At 33.7% G+C, this 26266-nt stretch overlaps 7 protein-coding genes across 8 annotated transcripts in view; 5 read left to right on the forward strand and 2 right to left on the reverse strand.

Moving 5' to 3' along the window:
- Positions 1–605, forward strand: part of LOC116347858 (band 4.1-like protein 4) — a 114808-nt gene extending 114203 nt beyond the window's left edge. Inside the window, exon 18 of the mRNA XM_031778599.1 lies at positions 508–605. Coding sequence (XP_031634459.1) covers positions 508–586 — 79 coding nt within the window. The 3' untranslated portion in view covers positions 587–605. The remainder of the gene's footprint in view (positions 1–507) is intronic.
- A 3729-nt stretch (positions 606–4334) lies between these two features.
- On the forward strand, positions 4335–16676 carry LOC116347854 (pickpocket protein 11-like). The gene is made up of 7 exons (XM_031778593.1): positions 4335–4496; positions 5214–5309; positions 5446–5532; positions 5605–5722; positions 11149–11326; positions 14204–14316; positions 16423–16676. The coding sequence occupies exons 1-7, from the start codon at positions 4335–4337 to the stop codon at positions 16587–16589; spliced, it is 921 nt and encodes a 306-aa protein (XP_031634453.1). The 3' UTR covers positions 16590–16676.
- LOC116347906 lies at positions 7304–8268 on the reverse strand. The gene is made up of 2 exons (XM_031778713.1): positions 7709–8268; positions 7304–7592 (listed from the first exon to the last, which is right to left on the reverse strand). Exons 1-2 carry the CDS (start codon positions 8264–8266, stop codon positions 7356–7358), a joined length of 795 nt encoding a protein of 264 aa, XP_031634573.1. The 5' UTR covers positions 8267–8268; the 3' UTR covers positions 7304–7355.
- A 1165-nt stretch (positions 16677–17841) lies between the features above and the next one.
- Positions 17842–19215, forward strand: LOC116347885 (triosephosphate isomerase). The gene is made up of 3 exons (XM_031778676.1): positions 17842–17961; positions 18164–18372; positions 18508–19215. Exons 2-3 carry the CDS (start codon positions 18184–18186, stop codon positions 19060–19062), a joined length of 744 nt encoding a protein of 247 aa, XP_031634536.1. The 5' UTR covers positions 17842–17961; positions 18164–18183; the 3' UTR covers positions 19063–19215.
- An 87-nt stretch (positions 19216–19302) lies between these two features.
- On the reverse strand, positions 19303–21547 carry LOC116347883 (ATPase H(+)-transporting accessory protein 2). Its single transcript, XM_031778673.1, has 4 exons — positions 21411–21547; positions 20820–21169; positions 20386–20727; positions 19303–20311 (listed from the first exon to the last, which is right to left on the reverse strand). Exons 1-4 carry the CDS (start codon positions 21451–21453, stop codon positions 20123–20125), a joined length of 924 nt encoding a protein of 307 aa, XP_031634533.1. The 5' UTR covers positions 21454–21547; the 3' UTR covers positions 19303–20122.
- A 61-nt stretch (positions 21548–21608) lies between these two features.
- LOC116347886 (probable peptidyl-tRNA hydrolase 2) lies at positions 21609–22381 on the forward strand. The gene is made up of 2 exons (XM_031778677.1): positions 21609–21893; positions 21959–22381. Exons 1-2 carry the CDS (start codon positions 21624–21626, stop codon positions 22325–22327), a joined length of 639 nt encoding a protein of 212 aa, XP_031634537.1. The 5' UTR covers positions 21609–21623; the 3' UTR covers positions 22328–22381.
- A 207-nt stretch (positions 22382–22588) lies between these two features.
- On the forward strand, positions 22589–23844 carry LOC116347884. 2 transcript variants are annotated; one of them, XM_031778675.1, is made up of 5 exons: positions 22590–22782; positions 22918–22985; positions 23054–23238; positions 23296–23454; positions 23514–23844. In XM_031778675.1, the coding sequence occupies exons 2-5, from the start codon at positions 22921–22923 to the stop codon at positions 23777–23779; spliced, it is 675 nt and encodes a 224-aa protein (XP_031634535.1). In that variant the 5' UTR covers positions 22590–22782; positions 22918–22920; the 3' UTR covers positions 23780–23844. The 2 variants fall into 2 exon arrangements, with proteins under 2 accessions (XP_031634534.1, XP_031634535.1); XM_031778674.1 differs by having other exon boundaries at positions 22589–22782; positions 22918–23238.
- The last annotated feature ends 2422 nt before the right edge of the window (positions 23845–26266 follow it).

The following is a 26266-nucleotide window of genomic DNA, read 5'->3' on the forward strand; positions in this document are numbered from 1 at the left end:
AAGAAATGAGTGTAAAACGATGAGGATGTTTCAACGAAATATTTTAATACCAATTGAAAAATCATTAGACATCTTTTTTTCGTCAAAATAAGGAGACATATTTTAATGGCATTAAATTAAAATCATTTTTCAATTAAATTTTTCATTAAATTCAACTAGCTCAACATGGCTTAATTAACAAAGAATAACTTGATAACCGATAAGAAAAAACCGAAAATGTTCGGTGAAATGAGTTGCTTATTAATATACAAATAGGCGTACATCGTCATTTAGTAGATAAGCTTTAACATATTTGTACTTGTTTGTATGTAATTTTACAAGATTATTAAATCTGAAATGTGACAATGGAAAATAATAGAAACTGTATCTTGATTTTCTTTCATGGCATTTGTCGAATTTGTCTTATCCTTACCTGAATTGTAAATCACAATACAATGTTGTTGTTCACACGAATGCTTTGCTTGAGAATGCTTGAAATGGCCAACTTTCACACACTGTATTACAAAGCATTGTAAACAAAAACTACTGTACATCATACAAACTATTGGGCCATGCAACTGTGCAACTCGAACAAAAAACTCGGTAAATTTCCTTAAAATTTTTAGTGGCAACAAAAAGACTATATTTCTTTCGAGGTTGAATTATCTGAAAGATGGTAAGGTAAAATGGTAAACGATGGAGAAAGGTAACATTGTAATTTAATGTAATCATAAAACTCCATGTCAAATTTAACTTTACATACAATTTTAGTGTGAAAACTTTGTAACTTGCTGAATTTTCTTCGGGTGCATACAAAACCAAATGTTACGCACAATATGAATTGGTTAAAATGATAGAGTGGATTCATTAATGATATTTTTTTGATGCGGAGGTGCGGATATTTTTCGTGTAAGTACTGCTCTTTCTAGAATAAGGATCAGCAGTGCTGACTCAGCACTTAAAAAATATATAGAATAATTATTTATTTTATTATTTCGCATTTCTGTAGTGAGCACTAATAACCGCCCCATATACAGTGGTTGTTTAAAAATTTAAATTATAAAAAAATATAGTTTTTTTACCTTAAAAAGAATCAACCGCCAAATGCACTTTAACTTCTAGTTACCATATTTGAATGTATTATTTTCAATATCACTCTATTATTCTCATAAATTCATATGTACAACATGGTATAAAATATTACAGCGGACGGCTGTACGCGCGAGTGACGAAACCACATTACACAGAAACAAGTATTCGAGTACGCTTACTCGCTTTTGCGGTGTTAGTAGAGGCTTTACCCCTCAAAATGAGTTACGCACTCTATTTAACTCTATTTTTGGTGTTAGTTTCATCGAACGTATATGACGATACACTTAGCAATCATATTCGTTAGCGTATACACAGACTCATATGCACGCAACAAAACATAACTCGTTGAAGGCATGCGGCAACGTACATATGTACTACACATGTATCTCTTTTTTCACTGTGATGCGTTTACTTCGATGAAACTAATCGGCCAAAAACCAAAAAGTTACCTATTGCCATTTTTTCAAACATACCCGGGGCATATGCATATTCGTTGGAAAGGTCTTAAAGTAAGCTATCGAATGGTGCCAATTGAGACTTAAAAATTTCAAGTTCAGGTGGCCAAATCGGCCAAAAATCAAAACTCGACCGTCTGGCCGAACACATAACGGATATTTTCTCGAAAAAGACTCCATAGTTTCTTTTGAAAATTTCATCGATTTATGCCCCAAGTCAAAGATGAAAAAGTGTATACCACACACCACTGAAAATTGGCCGTCCAAAGTCTATATTTTAATTGTATTTCAAAATTATTAAAATTCATTTGTGGAGATGTTTTGAATCTTTAATTTGGAAAATTACTCTCACAAAATTACTGATATCAAATAAAAAACCTCTGACGAGGTGAAGAGCGAGTGACGAAACCAAAATGTGAAACACAAAATTTCTGATATCAATTTTGTGACGAAAATAAATGATAGATAATTTTTCTGTGTACTTTGAATAAAAACTTAATATACATTTGAACATTCAAAACGTTGCATTAATCCCTCTCTTTTGCTGTCAGTATGGTTGATGACGCAATGCAACGTTCCGAATATACAAATGTATATTAAGTTTTTATTCAAAGTACACAGAAAAATTATCTATCATTTATTTTCGTCACAAAATTGATATCAGAAATTTTGTGTTTCACATTTTGGTTTCGTCACTCGCTCTTCACCTCGTCAGAGTTTTTTATTTGATATTTCCATACACATAATGCAGATTTTGGATGTGCCCAATTTTATCGAATGAGACCCCGTTCAACGGTTAAAAGTACAGATAACGCTATGCCGATTTCATGGAATATTGCATATTTTCCGGCATTTTTATGAATTTCGTTTTTGTTGCGTTTCGGTAAAATTGATGATCTGAGTTTCTAGTAAGTTTTGTATATGATATTGAAAATGTCTGAGACCAATATAAATCGATGTTATGTGGTCAGCTCATAAGTATGCAAATAATATGATTGGGAATGCGAACAAAATGGCCCATCTGATAATAAGTCTGGAAAACTCTTTTATATTAAAGAGGTATATTTGATTTTCCTTGTAAACTTTTTTCATCATCATCATTACACAACAATTGTGTAATATAGCGAACATGTTCTCTTCAAATGTTGCTCCGAACAAACTAAAATCATTTCTGAACTAAAGGGACTTTAAAAAGAGAGCTCTTTAGCATCGAGTGCACTTATTTACCGTTCTGCTTTTTCTTGATAATATTTCTGATAAAGAGGACACAATTTCTACTTGAAAAAAAAAAAAAACTTTTTCAAACAAGTTTTCCCAGCATGGATTGTGGGTAGACACCAAAATTTGATTCCGACGATTTCTGCGATTCAGTTCCGTTTTTACTCCGTTATCACACTGCCATCTAAATTTTTCAAATCTTTCGGTTTACCAAGCTTTAGACCCTAGGGTTTTTTGATGACCTATTTTTGCTCTTCCTTTTTTAGGGTTTTTGAGAACATTCATTGAGTTCGTGTAGCGCAAATGTTATTCATTAACCCAAATTTTGAAGATAATAATCTTCCTAATGGAATTCGAAATCATAACATAAAAGTCAATGATGATATTGTCAAGAATGTGTGTATTCATTAAATCCAGCATATATAATGGAAACGATTTTGTTTTATTAGGTGTACATGAAAAAACATATTAATTTCACCCGAACACCATCCAAAATGCAATTATACTGATGCGGATCCATAAATTCCACAATTGGTTTAACTGAATATTTTAACATTAAACATGGAAGTTTTAGCGAGTATGGCGGTGTATTGAAAAAAATAACAAAAAAATATTTCTGCTCTTTATTCCATATGTACCACTTATGTTGTGTTGACGGTTTTTATTTATTTGTGCAGTATTTGGTGTTTTTTTGTTATAAAGTTAAAGAGAATATTGAAGAGTCTACAAAAATAGTCGGCGATTTAAAACATGAAAATAAATTTACATATAAAGCCCACTTGGTCATCGACAAAAAGTGAAATGCAAAAGCTCAAACAACAGAACAATTTTTATCAGAATTTCGTTAACTTCATCACAAACATTGCTATCCATTGCTACCATTGGTTGGTCGAACCGAAACGAACCAAATATGAAAGGTAACGAGTCGTATACATAATAATTTTTATCTCATCTGCATTTTTGTGAAAAAGCACTTGTTCACACACTTTAGATTTTTATGGATAATTGTACATGTAACTGGCGCAGTTTCAATTATATCCATTCTCAATTGGACATTGGAGCATCACATGACTAATCCATTTGTCACTACATTATACGACACAGCTTATCCGATATCGCAAATTGGGTTTCCAGGTATGTACAAGTATATTTTAAGGATGGTAAAAATGTAAAAAGAGGGAGAAAGCGAGAAAAAAAATGGCTTTTGGGTGCACTGATACATACGTCAAATGTTAATGGTCTTGACAATGCTCATGTATTGCATGCACATGTACTTTATGTTCGTGTATCAGAGGTAGTTATTAACTTGTTATTTCATTCACAAAGGGATAAGCATTTGTCCTAACAATGTTATTTCGAAGAGTCGAGCCAAGGCTTACGCCAAACACTTGTAAGTTAAATTTCAAGCAAATTTTCGTTGTATATAAGTTAATATACTGTCATTGATGTTGTTGAACTTTTGTTTTCTTCTATTTTATGCCCTCGTAATTTGTTATGACAACATCGATCACTTACTTTTTTTACTCTTGTTGATCATAAATAATGTTCCGTTGTTATTTGGGCGATATATCATTTGCTTTTAGAGCAAATATGGATTCAGAAGGACGTGATGAAGCTTTTTTCCTAAAAGGAATACGGCATTTAGGAAAACTTTATGACTTTGAGCAATCCGAATCGTTCGATTTGTTGGGTTTTCAACGTATTTTGGATCAATTGGAGGAACATTTTGATGTAGCATCAAAATTGGAAACGGTGAGTGTCAACATGTTTTTATGTGTTTCAGTGTGTTTTATGGTGTCAGCTGACACTAGTGCTCTAGCAATGAGTGTTTTTCTTTTTTTCCTCATATTTATGAACATAAAAGACAATGATGTCAAACCACATGAAAAGTTTTATGTTAACATTTCTGTTTATTTTTTCTCAAGCCGTTTTTTTAAATCCATTAAAAAATCGCATTCAAATCAGTTCATGTTGGGAAAATGTTTAATTTGGTTTTTTTTTTTAAATATGATCGATTTATTTAATTTATGATCATATCCAGTTGTCACCGCAGTGTGACGAGCTGATCGTGCGTTGTGTGTGGAAAGGAAAAATTGTGAACTGTACGGACGAACTAAAAATGTTTCATATGTCTGCAACTGCATCAGGTCATTGTTGTGTATTCAACTCGAAGACAATTTATGATAAGTTTACTTACTATACCATAAAACTCTTTGTTAACCTGCGATTTATCGACAAATCATTAACTATTTATATGTATATCATTTCTAAATAAATAAGTTCAGAAAATGCGATATCAATATCAAATTATGGACCGGTGTCGGGTCTTATTCTGTATTTAAATATATCGGCAGATGACTACTTCTATCCATTGTTACCGTACATTGGCGTTCAAGTAAATGTTTTTTGTTTTTTATTCGATTCGGTTCGTTATTTATTCATTCGTTTGATTTTTATATTTGCAATCAGCTTCAGGTTTATAATCCAAATGAAGTACCCGACCAATTTGCAAGCGAAGCTCTTATCTCGTCTGGTTCAGAAACTTTAGTGAAAATTGGTGCAAATGTAATTACATCTGACGATGCCATTCGCCGATATTCAATGGAAAAAGTGCTAATAAAATGAAATTACTTGCACCTCTGTTGGAAAAGTGTGCGTTTGTTTTACTCTCTTTCTCTTTTATGCATTTTTCTTTATACAGAGACGGTGTATGTTTAGTAGCGACATCGCACAAATTCAATCGGACCCTTATTTTCGAAGCAATTGCATACGATCATGCCGTTTGGATGTAAATGATTCAAAGATTTTTTTTTGATGATTTTAAAGAATGATTTTTATTCATTTTTTTTTTGCCATTCAGAGTATTATTGCGTTATGCGGATGCATTCCATTCTTTTATCTTGATTTGAAGCCGTTATTAACTAACTCAACGAACGTATGCACATTGGATAAATTACATTGTCTCAATCATTTCCATGGTAAATAAAAAAATGGTATTCCCATATCTCTAAATAGAAAAATGGTATTTATTAATTCAAAGTAGGCAAAATTCTATGGCATTTATACAACGAAGCGATTGATGCATGGGGTCAATCACGAAATTCTAGTTTTTGATAAGATTTCACTAGAAAACTAGAAAATTCTAGTGCGTGAAGTTGGCTCTCAGTAGTTTTTCATATAAATTATATGGCCTTTGGTTGAAGTTGGCTTCGTTTGTGACGTCATTCTACGCACTAGATTTACTAGTTTTTCTAGTATTCACTAGCGTGATTCGCCCCATGGATTGATGGTAGCACTTCCCGAAGCGAAAAACAATTGTCACGTCTGAATATATAAATGCAATCGAATAATGAACTTTCTCGAAATGCTGAGACACAACAGTCAAGTCTCAGTTAGTATAACAAAATTACAATATTAATTTTTAATTAATTTTCGAGTTAAAATGGTGTTTGGTTATGCTTAAGGCTGTTGATTATTTTGAACTGCTTGTTGTCGACGTGGTCTCTGCAATGTTAGCGGGACATCCAGTCCAAACAGGTTACAATGTCCTATAAAAAAATACAAATGTCATTAAACACAGACATAACACATCTATAATATGCAAATATCCATTTCTTATATACATACCTTTGATGAGAATGCATTTGGCGGCCACGATATCACGATCCCAAGTTGTCTGATGCACAATCATTGGTTGTTGAGCGACCACTCCATCGATTCCCGCTGCATTTTCATCATCAACATTGACGTCAGCATATTCCAATACACCACTCACTGCGTTTACTTGCCATTTTTTTGGATACACGGCCACCTTAGACAGTAAACGATCAGCTAAAATGTCGGAATTATGCTCAGTCATTTCACCTCGTGCCAGAAATAGCGCCAAACTCTCTTCAATATAAACTTTGTTATACTTTAAACGCCGTTTGCTGAGCTGTTCCACGATTTCCGATGGTAAAAAGTTAGCCATGATTGAATTTGGCACCGGTGCACAATTTTTACAAACTTTGAAACGTTTGCTTTTGGTGTTTGGATCGAATCGTCCGCCCTAGGGGAGTCTCTCACTTTTCTCAAGCATGAATATTTCAAGACAAGATCGAAATTATCGAATAAGTAAGATTTCAAACGATATTTTCAATAAAAACAGTTTAGAGCAATATTTGTCGATTTTTGATGGATATTTCAATGCCAACTTAACCTGCTATACCGACTTGTCATGTTGATTAAGTACTAGATTATGTTATTAAAATTTTCTGTCTTTTTTTCTCAACAACTAGAAGAATACGATATATTTTATCAAAATATTTTATATTTTTTGCAATATAAATATATTTTATTCAAGTTTTTTTACATTTTGTGGGATTGGTGTTCAAAATATTCGCGAATAGTTGAATCAAAATGATAGTCAAAAAATAATATGAATAATATAACCTCACTTTATTATGTATAGCAATGCAATTGTGTAATTGAAAGTCTAACACAAAATTCTTCTTAATGCGTATTGGCAAATTTGGTGACATGTCGGCGTTGCCCAAATGAATCAAAGCTGCTTGATGATTAACCAAAGTGCCGCAAAGATTATCTATAGTACTATTGGACTCAACATACTTGTCAAACTTCAAGCGCGCATATTTTGTCCATTCCTTTCTTGAGCATTTTTATCCGATGGCGAATGTAATCAGTCCAAAGTGTACCAAGCGGTGATGGCATTCGCTGGTACAGCTGTCGATTGTTTCGATCATTTTGCTCATCCCAAGTGAACTGCTTCGTCCAGCGCTTGGCCTTTTTGTCGCGCATTTTATATTTCGTGAGCCAATGGTACTTTTTACTAGATATTTTCAAGTTGACCTGAAATTAAAATTAAAAAAAAAAAAAATCAATTGAAAATTTTGTTTGTTTGCTTCATTCAAGTAACATATAACTCTCGATTTTTTAACAATGCTAAAGAAAAATTAAATAGTTACTTCTTTGCGAGTATTGACTGTCGCATTCCATGTCTTCATACCCGGATCGATTCCCAGTTCATAAACAAACGTTCCATCTAAGTATCGCTTCCTCACAATATCATCATCCAGCAACCGTTGAAGATGGTGTTTTGACAATTTATACAATACCGATACTGATTCACCGTTGCTGACAATAGTAAAATGAAACTCTTTCTTTTTCTTCAATATTCGATTGATTTTGTCAAAATCGAATATTTGGTTCCAGAAGTGTTCTTTGTTTTCGCGAATGAAATTTTCGGTAACTTGTTTACCTTCGACTTTTGGAAGGAGTTTCTCTTCTGCCAACATTCTGTAAAAAACATCATTGCACATGAACACTGCCTTTCGTTGATAATCTGGCAATGGAACAACAGATAGATTTTTGATCTTCGGTATTGTGACGTTGTTGTCTTGCGCCCAATTGTGAAACTCATGAATGGCATCATAGCGTCGAATCGCCCAATCAATTGCATTGTCAACATCTTTTTTATCGAACTTCAAACCGGTTGACACTGCATTAAACTGCCAAGCTCTCATTCGCAAATAATTTCGCAGCCGCTTCTTTGCATGTGTCGTTTGATTCGTTTTCAATTTGCGCGTATAACTTTGGTATAATGATTTCATGATGTTGCTGAAATAATTATTGTTTGGCCAGGCAAATTGATTGTCTCGGCTCAGTCCTTGCTCAAAAAAATGACGAATATGTGGTTCCATGTCCTCGTTTTCTTTGTTCTTATGCAAAACTGCATAAAAGCAGCGCTCAATCACATCTTCGGCACGATTTTTTTCAACCAATTTTCCTTTTACAACATACATTTTATTCGTGAAAAAGTCCCATTGGCGATTGCTTTGCGCGGACTTCACTTTGTCAAGAAACAACAACGATGCCAAAACGCTGATCTTTGTTGACATGATACTTTTCTTTTCTATCCATGGTATGACAACATCATGGTACTCCGGCCGAACAATTGTTGTGAGGCGCATTTTTATCGCTAATAAGCCATTGTCATTGAAGTTTTCGTCCTCGGCCTCCTCCTCTTGTTGCTTTTTTGTTTGATATTTATATCGTTTCTTTTTCGCCTGTGCAGCCGATGTTTCACCAGATGTCGACATGTTGAACTGCAACGAAATAGAAAAAAAAACACGCACAATTTACTACAAAAACACTGATAAAATCACAAATATGTATTTTGCACTGTGTAATTTGTAAATGAATTGAATCAATAGAAAGCACATAAAACGGAGATAGAATTAACACTTGATCTTACCTGATTGATGGTCACGACTGAAGTGATATTCAAAATCGAAAATGAACTCTCTCGAATGCACATCACACTAAAGTTGTATCGAAATATTTGCAGTTTCAGCTTGAGAACGTTTTGTTGATATCAAAACAAAACAAAATCGAAAACAAGTTTCACTGAAAATATCTCTCTTGCAAATTATCTATTGACAATGATCCGAATGTTGAATCTGTTGTATTCATAAAAAACCATCAACAGAGTGAAATTAACTCCTTCGAAAGCATAAAACAAATACAAAATACGCCGACACATTCAAATTATATGTTTTAGCACTTTAACAATCGAATGCATAGAAATTATGCAAGGAATGCAAATTCAAATAAAAAAAAACACACAACTGAACCGCTTAGAATAAAAGTAGATAATGGTAGAAAGTTAAAAAAATCTCAATCATAAAGTGCTATGAAAATAATACTCAATCAAGGAAAAAAAGTGAAAATAAAAGTCGATCAAGAAAAAAATTGAAAATAAAAGTCAAACACAATTTATGATCGATTTTTATTTTCACTTTTTTTCGTGATTGAGTATTATTATAACTCAATTTATGATTGAGATTTTTTTCACCTTTTTCTTGATTGATTAGTGATTTTTCTAGTTGACCATTTAGTGGTGTTCGAGAATTGAGAAAAAAATGTCTTTTCTTTCACTTTTTGTGCTCTATATTGTCAAATGACACCTATTGATGAAATGGCACTGTTGTAGGTCCGTATATATTTGGCGTTTGCCATTTCAGCGGTCTTCCGTGTTTTTCATACAAGCCGCCCATGTAGATGGTGAAAAATCGCGAGAAATTAAAAAAATATTTAAAAAAAATTTCTTCAATTCTCAAATACTACTCAATTTTCTGTATCACCTGGTGAAATCAGAATGAAAAAAATCGTATTCCATATCATCTAAATCACGATCTGGACTTTTTTCACTGTTTGAGTGCTCTATACCGAGTCTCCGAGAGTTTCATATAAACTTGCTATGTGATGCCTATTGAATAGTAAGCGAATACCAATCGTGATTGAATCAATAGGCGTCATTTGACAATATAGAGCACAAAAAGTGAAAGAAAAAAGACATTTTTTTCTCAATTCTTGAACATCACTAAATGGTCAACTAGAAAAATCACTAATCAATCAAGAAAAAGGTGAAAAAAATCTCAATCATATATGATTATATAAATTGAGTTATAATAATACTCAATCACGAAAAAAAGTGAAAATAAAAATCGATCATAAATTGTGTTTGACTTTTATTTTCAATTTTTTTCTTGATCGACTTTTATTTTCACTTTTTTCCTTGATTGAGTATTATTTTCATAACACTTTATGATTGAGATTTTTTTTAACTGTCTACCATTATCTACTTTTATTCTAAGCGGTTCAACTCACACTGCATTCCGATGTAAGAAATATTCCTATACTGTGAACACACCATTTTTTTGTTTATAAACCGTTTGAATAAGGAAATTGTATGTACTGAACTAATGAACGGACTCACAGTTTGTGTATGTATAAACACTAACGAGCAAACGAAACGGCATGATTGTTAGCCTGTCGCGATGGACATACTCAAATCTGTATGTGTTGTATGGACTGCTTGTGTGTTAATGTTGATTCAAATCATATACAGACTTCACTGGCCAAAAATTGCTTACACAGAGTTGAGTTGTACGATTCTGAAAATGCGTTTAACATAAATACTTTCTTTTGTTTATTTATCGAATTCAAAGGAATCGCAACAATAAGTTATCAAAGCAATCGAATAGAGTCTATATATGTGCAAGCGACAAAGAAAAAACTTCAAACTGTAATCGACTACTTTTTCAGATATGTTACATTTCCATGCGTTTCATATTTATTTTTCGCTTCGGGAAGTGCCACTATCAATAGCTTCGTTATAAGAATGCCATTAAATAATATAGAATTATGTGTTCTTTGAATTCAAAAGTACCATTTTCTCATTTAGAGAAATGGGAAATAACCTAATATTCAATGAATTAATCAACAAGTTAACTCTATAAAAAAAAAAATCGGTTTTTTTCTCTCCATTCCGCATTATTTGTGCATGCACGAAATGCGTGTGTGTATGCATGTGTGCCGGGACCCGTATGCGATATCATTGCAGTCAAATGGCAAACGCTGTTATTTTCACGCGAGAAAAGTGTTGGTGTTGAAACCGAATTCGAGAATGGTTTGTCATGCTTACAATGTTTACCGTCTTGCTCTCAAACACAATATTCAATTTCAACAACCCGATTACCATTACGAACATTACCGATCCAAACACGCAACATGACTCGATTGTAAGTTTTACTCACAAAACTTTTCAATGACAACATTATCAAAATAGCTTGTTCGGTAATAAAAACAAAAAAAATGGCAAGCCAACCACGGAAAAAGTTCCATGTTCGTCAACACATGTGTTAACCGCTGAAATGGATGAGCTCATACAAAATTTAAGTGCTTGTATTTAAGCTTGTTGTTCAACTGAAATATATGTCTATTAGGGTGGCTCAATTTTGGTTCTATGGGTCATAACAAGCATTTTTGCCCAAGGAACCATATGTCTAAAATGAATTTCGAGCCTCCACATTTTTCTATGATATTGCATTAAAAAGGCAAAAAAAAAAACATTATTTTTTCTCTAGCCAAATGAGTATGCGGGGATTTTTAGGGTCGAGGAATCCATTTATTTTTATTTTTGAGTGCCGCTAGAGGGCGCTGCCGTACTTTTTTTTTGATTTTATCGCCTTTTATAGGGAAAATCGACGAATATTTGACTTTCTCATAATGCAATCCCACATTTTAAATAGCCTAAAATGTTCAGCGTTGAAAATTAGGGGGGTACCCAATGGGTAATACTGAAAGTATAGTGTATTTTTATGCCTTACACAAAAATTCAAAAAAATCTCAATTTTTCCCATTTTTGATACTTCACCCGTGACATCTCAGTTTATATTTTTTTCGCAAAAAACGCCTGATTCGTGATCCCCTGATCCCATAGCCAAGGCTATTACCCTCGCCGTATTTGTTTTTCAATTTTTTCATATTTCTCCTACACCCTAGTACCCATGCACGACCTCGGAGGGCAAGGGTTCATTTTTATATTATTTTGACCCCCGCCCTCCGAACTTTCAGAGCAACGCCGGATCATTCAGAGCATCCAAAGCACCATGACAATGGAAACTTCATTTATATGCGTATCTTTCATGGGAAGAAACACGTATGCCCAGTTGAGTCATAAGGGGTGAATATCTCATTGTGAAATCACAACAACATGGGTCGTTTTCACTTTTCGACTCGAATTAAAGGTTCAAGTTAGATGGAGTGAAATATATGTCAAGAGAGATTGGCAATGTATGGAGGGTAATTTTCCACGAAGAATCCGAATATGTAATTACTTTTGGGGTTAGATGGGGCATGGAATTTTGTATGGGGACCCACCTTGGGAGTGATTGGAGGGGGAGTCAAACGGCCTAAATGAAATGTGCGGATTAAATTAGTTGTAGTTGGCCATACATTTGAGTGCGAAATTCCGCACCCAAAAAGTGGAAAAGTGAAAAATTGGATTTGTAGCATTTTACCCTAATGGGGAGGGGCTCTGAATTGTTGGGAGACTTGGGTTGAATGGGCATGAGACAAATATCATTTCTAGGGTAATATGGAATGCTGAATGCTGCATTTTTCTGGTATGGGAGATATGATTATTTGTTTTTGGAATGGCTTGGAATTGCGTACAGATTATTTTTTTGTCGAAAAAGTAATATGAATAAAGTTTTAGCAAAATCTGAAGTGAAACAAAAAAAATCATACAAAAATTCATATTTTCAGCCATGTTTTGGAAATGTTCGTCAAAAAATGGAATTTTGTTCGATCGAATGATATCAAATTACAAATCGACTTCCAAAAAAAAAACGAAAATTTGTCTGATTTGCTAGAGAATTTTTCGGTTTCGAAAAATCAACACCCCCCTGAAAATTTTTCCTCACACACTACTGTTTTGGACCTATGGTTCCTGGGCAAAAATTCTTGTTATGATACCAAAATCGCGATATGGACTTGATGCAAAAAAATTCTCCCACCCTAATATATATATGTGTATGTGTGTATGTAGAAACGAATAGAGGCGAATTCAACAAGGGATATGCATTTTATTGTATAAATTTACATGTTCATTTTGTTCCATACGAATCAAATCTATGAAAGCAAAATGGAGATGCGTAAAATAAAAGTCCATTTTAGATCACCCCCCAATCCCGCACCAAAAAAAAAACGTCTGCATTGTTTTCACAACAGTAATTCGGAAAAGTTGCAGCAGCTTATATTACGAATTCCAGCTTTGCAGTATTTTTTTTGTTGTTGCTCTTCTTCCCATTGGAATTTTGAAATTCAAATCTTTGAATAACCCAACGAAATTACTCAATGCTATGCGCTTCGGTGCTATGCTCTTTGACTAACACGATGAGAAAAAAATGCGATTGAAATGCTTTGCAGTCATGCTGAATGCCACCTAGTCAGCCATACAAGTCTTACAGCTTTATTCAGTTTCCATTCATGTGGTGCGAAGTGCGATGACTTTTTAGTTGTAACAGATTACAGCGAGATTTTTGTTTCCATTTAAAATCGATTCAACGGCATCCATTCAATGGCGAAAATCTTTTGTTATAGAGCTGTACGTTATACGATATGATGACAAACCTTCGGGCTATCATGGTATCAAAATTTTGAATTGTTTTTTATGTTCGTGCGCTTTTCTTTGGTTGGCGTAAACTCATTGCCATTCCTTCCAATGGCTCTTCCATTATGATAACCACAACTTGATTAGTTTGGATAATATTTTTTTATTGTCGCCGAGGAAAATTTTCATTTACACTTCATGCTTTCAGACAACTGACATAATAGCATCACACTCAAAATAAATAGAGTCAAATTTCGAGAAACACTATATACCAAATACACACATATAAGATTTACACGAGCCATTACGCGTCTTCAACCGTCATTTAACTTAACCGATTAAGAATGTTCTGCATCATAACGCAAATATTAGATAATTAGCAAAGTAGTTTATTTCCCCACACCATCCAAAGTACTTCACTATATCGAATACAAATTGTATTATACAATAAATGGGTGTTTTTTTTTGTTTGTTTTATTTCTGCTTTTGAATACATTTTCAGTGGAAGAGATGCTGTAGCCAATAGTGAACTGATAATGTTGCGGTTATTTTATGCGAGACCAGATCACTTCTTGTACAGACAGTACGTTGCGAAAAATTGGTTTGAACTCTTAAGTAAGTGCATTTCATTTTTTATTGTATTTTTATCTGAAGGATGCAGACGATTCTCAGTTTCGAATTGAAAATTAGTGATTGTATGTTTCCATGAGGACGTTATAGATATGTAACAATAATAACAACAATAACGAAAAGAGTGACAAGAGCTAAGCTCATTGCAAAAGCTTAATGTCATTATCACACGAGTTACAATTTTCTCGAACGGTTTATATTTTGAGTGTATGAATTACACTCCAGATTGATCATTTTCATTTTTTTTATTGCAATTTTCCTCTGCATCTTGTGTATAAGTCATCTTCTTTTTTTAATTCAAAAACCACTTTTGAATGCGTTTAATAACCTTAAGCTTTTAACAACCATGTACGGATTCGGTGTGCATTGGTATCTATTTGATTCAAATTTTTTAGATACGTATCACATATACACGAATACGAATTCGAATGAAACAAATGGGATATGAGTGAAACAAGCACAAAGTCATAGCTGTCCACGAACACTAACGAACGAACCGTTCGTTCGTTCGTAGAATATTTTTTGGTCTTTTTGTTCGTTCGTTCGTTCGTTCGTTGAATTGTATTACGTTCGTTCGTTCGTTCGTAGAAAATAAAATGTTCGGATTGTTCGTTCGTTGTTCGTACGAACAACGAACAACGAACACGTTCGTTCGTTCGTAATTTATGAAAATTTATTTCCTAAAATAAACAAATATTGTGATACTAAATGTAAATTGGAAAAACCTTAAATCTATTTTTCCCGCTTTTCCGATGAGAAATCGTGAAAATAAGCAAAATTGACTCCCGTAAGAAAGAAAAAATGTCACTTTTTTGTGTATTATACCCAGTCTCCGAGAGTTTCATATAAGGTTGCCATGTTAACAGCAGAAAGACAGTCGAAAATATTTTTTTAATTTTTTTTCGTCTTTTCGACCGTCTTTGTGCTGCTACATGGCAAGCTTATATGAAACTCTCGGAGACTCGGTATAGTGCACAAAAATATCGAAAAAAAAATTTTCACTTTTTTATTGCATTATACCCAGTCTGAGAGAGTTTCATATAAGCTAGTCATGTAGCAGCACAAAGACGGTCGAAAAGACGAAAAAAAATGTCTGCTGTTACATGGCAACCTTATATGAAACTCTCGGAGACTGGGTATAATACACAAAAAAAGTGAATTTTTTTTTCTTACGGGAGTCAATTTTGCTCATTTTCACGATTTCTCATCGGAAAAGCGGGAAAAATAGATTTAAGGTTTTTCCAATTTACATTTAGTATCACAATATTTATTTTGAGAAAATAAATTTTCGTAAATTACGAACGAACGAACGTGTTCGTTGTTCGTTGTTCGTACGAACAACAAACGAACAATCCGAACATTTCATTTTCTACGAACGAACGAACGAACGCAATACAATTCTACGAACGAACGAACGAACAAAAAGACCAAAAAAATATTCTACGAACGAACGAACACAAAGTATTGTATCATAGTAACGCCTCTCCACATTTGTCATAGAGCATTCGAAAATATGGTCGCAACAATCGCATTTCTACCCACACACATTTTAATTTTATATCGTTTCGGTGAAAAATCGTTTCGAAAGCGTAACCTAGCGCAACTGTACAATATTAAAAGGAAAGATGAAACAGACAGAGAATAAAAAAAAAGAAATCTGCGAACAGACAAAAGCATCCAAAATCGCAATTTGTTCCACCTGGTTTATACCACAAAACACAAAATGAATCTGTTTATGTGTATAATCATTCAAATAATTTCATTTCTGAACTATCACACTACGTCAATATAACGTCGAAACGGTGTAGTGTTCAAATCATCTGGAATTCAATCACGCTTTAATAACGATTCAAAATTTGGTCAAAGATTTTGAGTCACATCATACGGTGATGTAGTATTGCAACATTCACAATGTACACACATAATAACTTTGTTTGAATGTTCTTTGGTTGACGTTCAATTGAGTGGCTTGCACGGTATGTTCTTGCTTTGTACAGATGATTATGCAATCGACATACACAAAATCAGAGTATTTTTTTTAGTTTTTGTTGTTGTTGTTTGTTTGGTTATATCCAATGCTTACTATTGCAGGTGAATTGGGCGGATTGTCTGGCGTAATTATTGGATTTTCGCTGATAAGTGTTATTGAAGTTCTCTATTTCATGGTTAAACAATTTTACTCAGCCATTCAAAATCATAATCATCGTCGATATTCGGAAAAAGTTAAACAAGGGCGCAATTTTATTTTCTTCTCTTGAAAGCATCAACATTTAAAACAGCCTCGAATTAATGGACACTCGACGTTTATGTAAACGATATGGCAAATAATTTGCATAAAAACTCATCAGTGCTATCCGCACCTTCAACCATAGACAAATTCGTTTAGTGTGTGTGTGTGTTTGTATTTTTAGAAAAAGAAATATTAAACATTGTTATGTGCGATAAAATAAACCGTATCTATCAAACTGTATAGGTTTTGTATATATTTTCACTTGACTTTGTTCCACAATATCATCAATAACGTTTTTTTGCCGTAAATACGACACATTCAAAGCACTTGAAAAAATCATAATTTTGTCATAAACATCGGCAAATAATGAGATCTTTTGTCAAATGATTGAACGTTCGAATAAATTACAGCCGGTGCGCGTAGTGGTGCACATTATTAAGCTTTGAACCATACATAATCGGTTAAATAAAATAGTAAAGGCTCTTTATGCACATTATTCGTTCATATCAACAAATATATGAGCCTCTCTCTCTCTCTGTATCCTTTCTTCTTTTCCGTCATCAAACATGGTAATTTTCCAGATGCTCTCTGTACGTAATAGAGTACACCGTCGAACCGAATATATTTTCATTGATGTAATAATGTGCAATGGTATAGACAATATTTCAAAGCTTACATCGTCTTATACTGTGATGCAAAAACGATCGCATCATCTCATTGATTGTATTTCTCAACGGGTTCACATACATTGTGTGCAATGTACAATTGTACACCCTTCGATTGGAATTCAAGTGTAACAATATAAAATCTTTGATGTTTATTTGCAACGATGTTTGTTTATGCAACGACAACTTTACCATTCAAAATAAATCCATAACCGAACATTGATGTTCGTATTCTCTCTCTCTCTCTCTCTCTCTCTCTCTCTCGCATTTTTAATATCTTGTCCACTTAACAACAACGACAGAACAATCTAACAATAATACGCTTAGCAATCAATTGAGACAAATAGATCCATATATATGTATTATGTATATATATAATGTTATCGGCTAATGATAATATGCAATGCTATCGGTTTCATCGGCTGCATATTCACCATTGTCTCATTTTTATTTTCAAGATATGACAGAATGGAAATTGATTGCAACAATACCGCTTATTTACGTTTTAATACAGATTCGGTGACGATTGGTTGTGCGCCATCTAGTGATAGTTAAACGATTCTTATTTGAATCGATAGCAGCGCCAATTATCAGCATGTCAAATAATCATTTGTTGTATTCTATTCGTACTTCTAGCAAGGTCAGCAAAAGGTCGCAAATTTCTCTAATAACAGGGAGGAATATTAAAAGCAAGGAATTTCTTGGAAAATTCACTTCATTTGCCCGTTGAACGAGGTAAGTAGTTGGCCGATCTTTGTGAGCTGAGATTTTCACTTCAAATACTTTGTAATTTTTCGGTGAAAAAAATTATATTCACTTTTCAACATTCGATATTATTATACAATCGATGATTTGTTTTTTATAGAAATTGTGAAATACGCAAAGATTTGATAATTGTTTATTAATTTTGAATATGGTTTTTGCATTTTATTCACAGTTACAATTATTTTAATCAAAATGGCACGTCGTTTCTGTGTTGGTGGTAATTGGAAAATGAATGGAGATAAAAACTCCATCAATTTAATTTGCCGCAATTTGGTTGCTGGACCATTGGATCCAAATACTGAAGTTGTTGTTGGATGTCCAGCTGTTTATATTGAATATGCAAAATCACTTTTGCCAGCAGAAATTGCTGTTGCCGGTCAGGTAATTTGAATATTTTTCTTCTTTTTTTTTGTGGTCACATTGATTTTTTTAAGGAATCATCGGTCAATGAAATTTTTCTAATGTTAAATGTGTTCGACACTTCTTTTTAAAAAATGATTTCAATAATTTCAACAGAATGCTTACAAAGTTCCAAGCGGTGCATTCACCGGTGAAGTATCACCAGCCATGTTAAAAGATGTTGGAGCAACATGGGTCATTCTCGGCCATTCGGAGCGCCGTCAAATTTTTGGTGAGACCGATGAATTGATCGCTCAAAAAGTTGTGCACGCTTTGGAAGCTGGTTTGAAAGTGATTGCTTGCATCGGTGAAACATTGCAAGAACGTGAAGCCGGTCAAACTGAAGCCGTTGTATTCCGTCAAATGAAGGCCTTTGCTGATGTTGTTAAGGATTGGTCAAATGTTGTTGTTGCATATGAACCAGTTTGGGCTATTGGTACTGGCAAAACAGCAACACCACAACAAGCACAAGAGGTTCATGCCGCTTTGCGAAAATGGTTGGTCGATAACATTTCGGCTGATGTATCAGCTTCACTTCGCATCCAATACGGTGGTTCAGTAACAGCTGCAAATGCCAAGGAATTGGCCTCACAACCTGATATTGATGGTTTCTTGGTTGGTGGTGCATCATTGAAACCAGAATTCGTACAAATCGTTAATGCAAGACAATAAATTCAAATTTACTCTATCAACTATATCCGAAATAAAATTGAAACTATCCCAGAACAGCATGGAAAATCATCATAAAATGCCATTTGAAAATTGTTCGCAATGACATTCTGAAAAGAAATAAAACTAAATATATTTTAGTTTAAGCAAAAAATACCTACACGTCTTTTACTGTCAGGTTTTTTTTAGGTGAGATGCCACGAGGGAAAAAACAGAAACGAAATAAATTTGGAGCTTAGTTCATATTGTTATTACCGAATGCAGTTTATTTTATTCGTTTTCAACACATACCATTTTTACATTCCTTAAATAAAGTGTTTTCTATACAGATTTTAACGCTTGAGATGCAAATTAAATGAAGGCCAAATCAAGTGACCCAACTGACGTAAAATTACACACTTGAAATGCTTCATTCATCTCATAGCTCGAATCACATGAAATCATTGGGATATAGTTTTTTATTTCTTTCATTACATTCGTAAATATTTGTATTTTAACATTTTTGTTCAATTTACATTCGTTATTCTTATCTAATCGAGGTTCATGTTTTCTTTCGGATTGCACAACAGATTGCATGGTCATGCGGTGTTGGTATGTGTGTGTGTGTGTGCGTATTATGCTTGTGAATCTTATGAAATTTTTCATCTCTTCCAAATGGAACAAGAGCAAAAAAAACGGTGAACAAAAATTGAAAAAAAAAACTCGGTTATTCCTCGGCTACTAACAATTTATCAAATAATACTATGTTGCTTTCTTTTAAAATATGCACTGAACTCTTAGGTCTCAATATTGGTTGATTTTAAGTTAATTTTTTTTCATCCTAAGATCTTGTTTATACATTTTAGGAATTTTGATATAGAATGAAACGAGGGAGGAAATCATGATTTATATGCATATATATGTTTTCCAAGAAAAAAAAGATTCTATTTCTAAAGTACATTGACTATGAAAATTCCAATTGATCATCGTCCCCCGTTTTAATTATAATACAAATGCAATGCATTTACACTTGCAACTGAAGTTTGTCGTTCGACGCCGACTCTTCGTTTTATTGTTGGTAAGCTTAATTGTCTTTCTTCATTCGAGTTGATGTCATTCTATAAATAATGGAGTCCCGACCTGGATCCATTGTGGCAATGGCATAGCAAATGGCCAACATTGAGAAGGCAATCAATACACCAAACCATAAAATGATGTTGAAAATGACTGGATAATCTTCTGAATAGGAATCAGCCAAATTAAGGTCTTCGAACTGAAATTGAATCGAATGTTAATGTTACGTATGCGTATATGAATGTGATATAATACTGTGAAATTGGTACTTACTTTTGGAGTAATACCGGCTTCACGGCGTGATCGCTTATGTGTTTGTTGTTCAACGGTGGTGAAAATGGCAAGAAGTCCAAGTCCATTTGAATTTTCTTGATATTTCTGGCCAAATGTCTCAAATGCTTCAAAGAGTGGTACCAAGTCCTTGTCACGTGATTTGGTCGAATCAATGTTACAGTCAATTTGCAAGAAAGCTGGCATTTTGCAGGTTGCTTCTGACAAAACTGACATTACGATAGCTGCTTCCATTACAACATTTTTCTCGCCTTTCAATGACTTGAATAGTTTTGAGTTTTCTGGTTTCAATGGTGTTTCACACCAGTCTTGCATGGTTGATAACTAAAATAATAATAATAAACAAAATTCGATTAATTTCAAATCGCAATCACAATTAAAATAAAACATTGAACATTTTCTAATTAAAAACTTACAGTCTCAAGTCCATTATCCAAATTAATGTTTACAATTGATGAATCTTCCTCATAAAGTTTGTTCACAAACACTTCATTCGAATTTTCCGTGCCATAAACATCGATTTCGGATTTTGGTTTAACATTTTGTGGTGTAAACTCTTTGACGCCATTGATATTAATCAAGCAAACGTTTTCAGCTAAATCGAATGGTGAGGTGAATCGCATTTTCAGCGGCACTGATTCGCTGATTGAATGGCCTGTACAAGCGCTAAACACATGACCCATGTATTTTCCATCCAATTTATCTGCTTTCTTGAATAATATTTGTTCGGGACTTTCTAAAACTGTAAGCTTGCCAGAGCCATAGGCTGGAAAATAAATGAATAAAACGTTATCACAAATTATAATATCTGAATCAGTAGTCCAGATGATATGTCACAAGGTTTATCATGTCACTTGTTTTTTTTTTTCATGGATAATCGATAATCAGGAAAATTGTCAATTTTCAGTGAAAATACCAGCAAATTTATATTTATTGGAAAGTATATTGGAAAAAAATTGATTCAAATTGATTTATTATTGAATAAAATAAAATAAAATCCAATTTACCTGCTGCAAATAGGGACAATATTACCAAAATATTTTTTAACATTTTGACGATAGCTAATGACTGATCATATGATGTACTATGGCTTTCGAATGACAAACAGTGATGATTTTTCTCACTCTTGTTCAATACAACAAGTCCATATTCTATGCGTTTCGTCTGGTTTCACGTGACATATTTCATTACAATCGTTTCAACATTTTGAAACGACTGAAATGTCAAATGTTCCGGCATCAACTTCACGACAAACTGTGAAGAAAACCGATGAATGTGGTTATTTCGGTGGTAGACAAACGGATGTTTTTCTTATTTATTCGTTGATAATAGTTTTCAATAGAAAAAAAATGGAGAAATTGCTCGATTCAACGCAATTAGTTAGTGGTGTTGCTATCTTACTATCATTTTTGGCCGGATACCGCTATGGAATGAGAAATTTCGATGAACAAACCAAGCCGACAGGGAAAGAAACAAGCGAAAAGAAGAAGGTAGTTTATTGTTGTTGTTGTTGTTTTTGCATTAAATGATGAAATTAATGTGCAATTGTTTATAGGTATATGCAGACGGTGGTGAACTGAAAATGATACTCGTCGTTCGGAATGATTTGAAAATGGGCAAAGGAAAAATTGGTGCACAGTGTGGTCATGCAGCTGTTGGTGCATACCAAAATTGTATGGCAAAGTTTCCAAATCTACTTCGACGCTGGGATGATTCTGGAAGTGCTAAGATTGCCGTTAAAGTCGACAGCGAAGATGATATGATGGTCGTATATAAAGCAGCTCGTGCAAAAAATCTCAATACATGTCTTATTCGAGACGCCGGACGAACACAAATTGCACCGAATTCGAAGACTGTTTTGGCAATCGGCCCAGCGCCTGCCAATGAAGTGGATCTAGTTACTGGACATTTAAAATTGTTATAGATTTTAATTAAATTACAGTATTTAATAAACCGATCGAAATAATGTTATTGAAAATAATTTTTTTATTGACTCAATGTTTTATTTATTGATAAATGCATCGGGCAAACCAATCAAGCGCAAAGTTTGCATCAGGCAATGATATTAAACAAAGACACAGACAATAACAGATATGAAATGTCAAAATGACGTACTTTAATGATATTTACAAATAAATATAAATATAAATTTATTTAGATCAGTTATATTCCGAATAAAATTCTAAATGTATAATTAAAACACGTAAAAAAACCAAAATAAAAAATAGTTTCGCATATTTAGAAAAAAAAAACAGTTTTTGAAGTCAGAAAAATATATTTTGAGCAGCATAATAATGCGTGAAAGACGTAGAAGTGTTGTTGTTAACAAATTTTACGAAAAAACTGTTAAAGTTATCAAGATCCGTTATTCTTCCGAAGGTAAGTTGCATTTTGCATTCGACATTTTAGCGGCAATCAATAAACATAGATTTCTTGAAACAAAATCAAGTACACTTAATAATATTTTTTTTAAACTATTGTTTCTACTTTCATTCACAATGGACGACATCGAAGAAAATGAAACTAATAAATCAAGTGGACCATTGCCGAATTTTAGTGAATTATTTAAAAAAACAAGCAATGTAACTCATTTGTCTTCGTCATATGACGTTCTCAATCAATATCAACTAAATTTACCCAATATCCAAAGTGAACCAATGACTAGTGCACAAATTTATGCGAACGATAAAACATCAGCCATTCCAACAACAACAATAGCACAAGATGTTTCAAATTTTGCTAGTATGCACAATCAATGCATGACAATCGATGGAAATAATTCAACTCATGCGACAACTTCCAATCAAATTTCAAATGTTTATACACATTATTCAGGTAGTTTTCATTTACACAACTTTGAAAGAAAAAAGTTCATGTTTTTTTAATCATCAGCCATTCCAACAACAACAGTAGCAAAAGATATTCCAAATGTTGCTAGCACATCTTACAATATGAACAATCAATGCATGCCAATTTTTGGAAATAATTCAACTCAAGCGACAACTTCCAATCAAACTCAAACGACAAGTGTTGGTGCACCATATTATTCGGGTAAATTACATTTACAAAACTTTAAATAAAAAAGATTCATGTTAAATATTTGTCCATAGGAACAAACACGTCATCAGCCATTCCAAACAGATCGAAAATAAGAGAAGAAGCTTTGAAGACTGTTCGCACATCTGGCCCGATATCAAAAAAAGCATGCGTTTTGCTGCAACTGCATTCGATTGAAGAAGAAAGAAAACTTTTATATCATACACTTTCTTTAAACCCACCAAAGTACTTTTCAACTCTGAATTTAAGATTAAAAGAACTTGACGAGAAGGAAAAATTGCTATTCAAAAGTATTACAAAAAAAATCAAGACGGACTGAGTACATTCACAAACTAATGACTATTTCGATTTTTGCGAAAAAATAAATAATTTTGTACGAGTATTCTCCCATATTTTTTATTTAAAAAACGTTTAATTTGTAGATATTTCAATCAAAAGCAAAGGTCAGTATTATTGTCATTGGCGTTTTCAGTAGAGGTGTCAACGAACGTTCGTTTTCGTGTTCGTTCGTGTTCGTTCGCGTCCGTCACGAAAACGAACGAACACGAACACCAATTTCCACTTTGCGAACAAACGCGTTCGTTCGTAGAACCGGTCTTTACGAACGCGAACGAACACGAACACCAATTTCCACTTTGCGAACGAACGCGTTCGTCCGTAGAACCAGTCTTTGCGAACGCGAACGAACACGAACACCAATTTCCACTTTGCGAACGAACGCGTTCGTTCGTAGAACCAGTCTTTGCGAACGCGAACGAACACGAACCAAAAACAATTTTTGGACATGAAATTTTCTACAATGATTTGTTGCTCTTTTTTCTCTTCTTTTATTCGTTTTTTAATTAAACAAAGTTTTTACAAAAAATTAATCCAATGCGTTTTATTCGTTTTAATTAGAAAACGATCTTTCTGCTGATTTTTAAGCAGCTGGTGTACACACTGTGTTTGGAAACAATCGAAATAGATTCGGAAAATCGTCTTTATGTGAGTTCCACCGGGCTCAAAAGTATCGAACGGAAATTTTTTAAATCTCATCACATTGCAATGGAAATGCTCCCTCGCGTAAATACTTTTGGTTTCGTGCGATATAAAATTAATTGTCAAACATAATAATATCATTATGATATTACGTACAGTGTACAACCATGTGCATGACTACTCCCAATGGAATTTCTTGCATTTCCTAGTCCTGCAGGACTAAAAAGTTATCATAAAAAAAAGCAACAAATCATTGGAATAAAATACTTTTTCAAAGTATGTTTCTACAGTATGTTATACAACGGCCGATACTTTTGATCTATATGCCTGTTGGAACTCACATAAAGACGATTTTCCGAATATATTTCGATTGTTTTTAAACACAGTGTGTACACCAGCTGCTTCAACATCAGCAGAAAGATCGTTTTCTACCACAGGAATAATTATTAATGAAAAGAGATCTCGTCTAATGCCAGAAATTGTAAACGATATAATGCTACTAAGAAACGCATTCGATTAATTTTTTGTAAAAACTTTGTTTAATTAAAAAGCGAATAAAAGAAGAGAAAAAGAAAAAAGAGCAACAAATCATTGGAATAAGAAACGCGAGGGAGCATTTCCATTGCACGGGTCTTTGCGAACGCGAACGAATGCGAACACCAATTTCCACTTTGCGAACGAACGCGTTCGTTCGTAGTGGTGTCGTTTGCGAACGCGAACGAACACGAACAGCAATTTCCACTTTGCGAACGAACGCGTTCGTTCGTAGAACCAGTCTTTACGAACGCGAATGAACACGAACACCATTTTCCACTCTGCGAACGAACGCGTTCGTTCGTAGTGGTGTACTTTACGAACGCGAACGAACACGAACACCAATTTCCACTCTGCGAACGAACGCGTTCGTTCGTATTGGTGTCCTTTGCGAACGGGAACGAACACGAACCAATTTCTTTTATACGAACGAACTTTTTTTTCTACGAACGCGTTCGCTGACACCTCTAGTTTTCAGAGTGATTTCTTTATGTTTCTGCGGGTTCATTTTAACATTTTGACGATAACTAATGACTGATCATATGATGTACTATGGCTTTCGAATGACAAATAGTGATGATTTTTTCTCACTCTTGTTCAATACAACAAGTCCATTTGTTAGTTTTTGGTATAAAAATCGTTGAATGATGTAAGCATATAATTTATTGGTTAATATTTTGTGTAATCAGTTCTTTTAATTGGTGTTGCTCTGATATCATGTGCTGAATTGAAACGTGAGTTGACTTTAGATCTCCGTTAATATTTTCGAAAATAAAAGACACCTGCGCCATCTTGCGTCTCTGCTTAAGAGTAATCATTTGCAGAAATAGTAGTCCGTGTTCGTATTTTGACAGTCTAAAATCGTTCCAAGCCATTCTCCGCAGTGCATACAATAAAGATTGCTTTTGTATTTACTCTATTCTTTTACACATATTGTTGTAGTGTGGATTCCAAATTTCTTCTCCATACTCGATTTTTCCCCATTTTTTAATAGTATGGTCATAAATGGATTGAACCATCTCCACTGAAGTTTTTTCAAAATTTCTGCGCTGTATGCTCAAGGGGAGCTCAATATTTGACCAAAGAGCCAAAAATGACGTATTTTTGTTGACCCGTGTCGAGGAATAATCCAAAAATCGAAAATTTTCGAAAAAAAAATTACTTTTGAAGAAAAAAATTGGTTCGTTACGAATTTTCCCAGATAACACACACACCAAAACATCACAAATTTGGTCGCCAACAAACGCTCAGTTTTCCACCAGAAAACTATGTATGTATTTTTTTTAATTTTGGT

The sequence above is a fragment of the Contarinia nasturtii genome, unplaced genomic scaffold (assembly GCF_009176525.2).
Source record: "Contarinia nasturtii isolate CC-2019 unplaced genomic scaffold, AAFC_CNas_1.1 Cnas_scaffold_2166, whole genome shotgun sequence".
In the NCBI taxonomy this organism is placed as follows: domain Eukaryota; kingdom Metazoa; phylum Arthropoda; class Insecta; order Diptera; family Cecidomyiidae; genus Contarinia; species Contarinia nasturtii.

Coding starts and splice junctions, on each gene's coding strand:
- LOC116347854 (XM_031778593.1), top strand. CDS start 4,335: ATGGATTCAGAAGGACGTGATGAAGCTTTTTTCCTAAAAGGAATACGG. Junction 5,310..5,445: donor TAGTGAAAATTGGTGCAAAT/GTAATTACATCT, acceptor TTCTTTATACAG/AGACGGTGTATGTTTAGTAG. Junction 5,533..5,604: donor TACGATCATGCCGTTTGGAT/GTAAATGATTCA, acceptor TTTGCCATTCAG/AGTATTATTGCGTTATGCGG.
- LOC116347906 (XM_031778713.1), bottom strand. CDS start 8,266: ATGAGAGCTTGGCAGTTTAATGCAGTGTCAACCGGTTTGAAGTTCGAT. Junction 7,593..7,708: donor CAGTCAATACTCGCAAAGAA/GTAACTATTTAA, acceptor TTTTAATTTCAG/GTCAACTTGAAAATATCTAG.
- LOC116347884 (XM_031778674.1), top strand. CDS start 22,698: ATGCGTGAAAGACGTAGAAGTGTTGTTGTTAACAAATTTTACGAAAAA. Junction 22,783..22,917: donor GATCCGTTATTCTTCCGAAG/GTAAGTTGCATT, acceptor ACGACATCGAAG/AAAATGAAACTAATAAATCA. Junction 23,455..23,513: donor TGGTGCACCATATTATTCGG/GTAAATTACATT, acceptor ATTTGTCCATAG/GAACAAACACGTCATCAGCC.
- LOC116347886 (XM_031778677.1), top strand. CDS start 21,624: ATGTCAAATGTTCCGGCATCAACTTCACGACAAACTGTGAAGAAAACC. Junction 21,894..21,958: donor AAACAAGCGAAAAGAAGAAG/GTAGTTTATTGT, acceptor AATTGTTTATAG/GTATATGCAGACGGTGGTGA.
- LOC116347885 (XM_031778676.1), top strand. CDS start 18,184: ATGGCACGTCGTTTCTGTGTTGGTGGTAATTGGAAAATGAATGGAGAT. Junction 18,373..18,507: donor AAATTGCTGTTGCCGGTCAG/GTAATTTGAATA, acceptor TAATTTCAACAG/AATGCTTACAAAGTTCCAAG.
- LOC116347883 (XM_031778673.1), bottom strand. CDS start 21,453: ATGTTAAAAAATATTTTGGTAATATTGTCCCTATTTGCAGCAG. Junction 21,170..21,410: donor ATTGTCCCTATTTGCAGCAG/GTAAATTGGATT, acceptor TTTATTTTCCAG/CCTATGGCTCTGGCAAGCTT. Junction 20,312..20,385: donor AAGCCGGTATTACTCCAAAA/GTAAGTACCAAT, acceptor ATTCAATTTCAG/TTCGAAGACCTTAATTTGGC.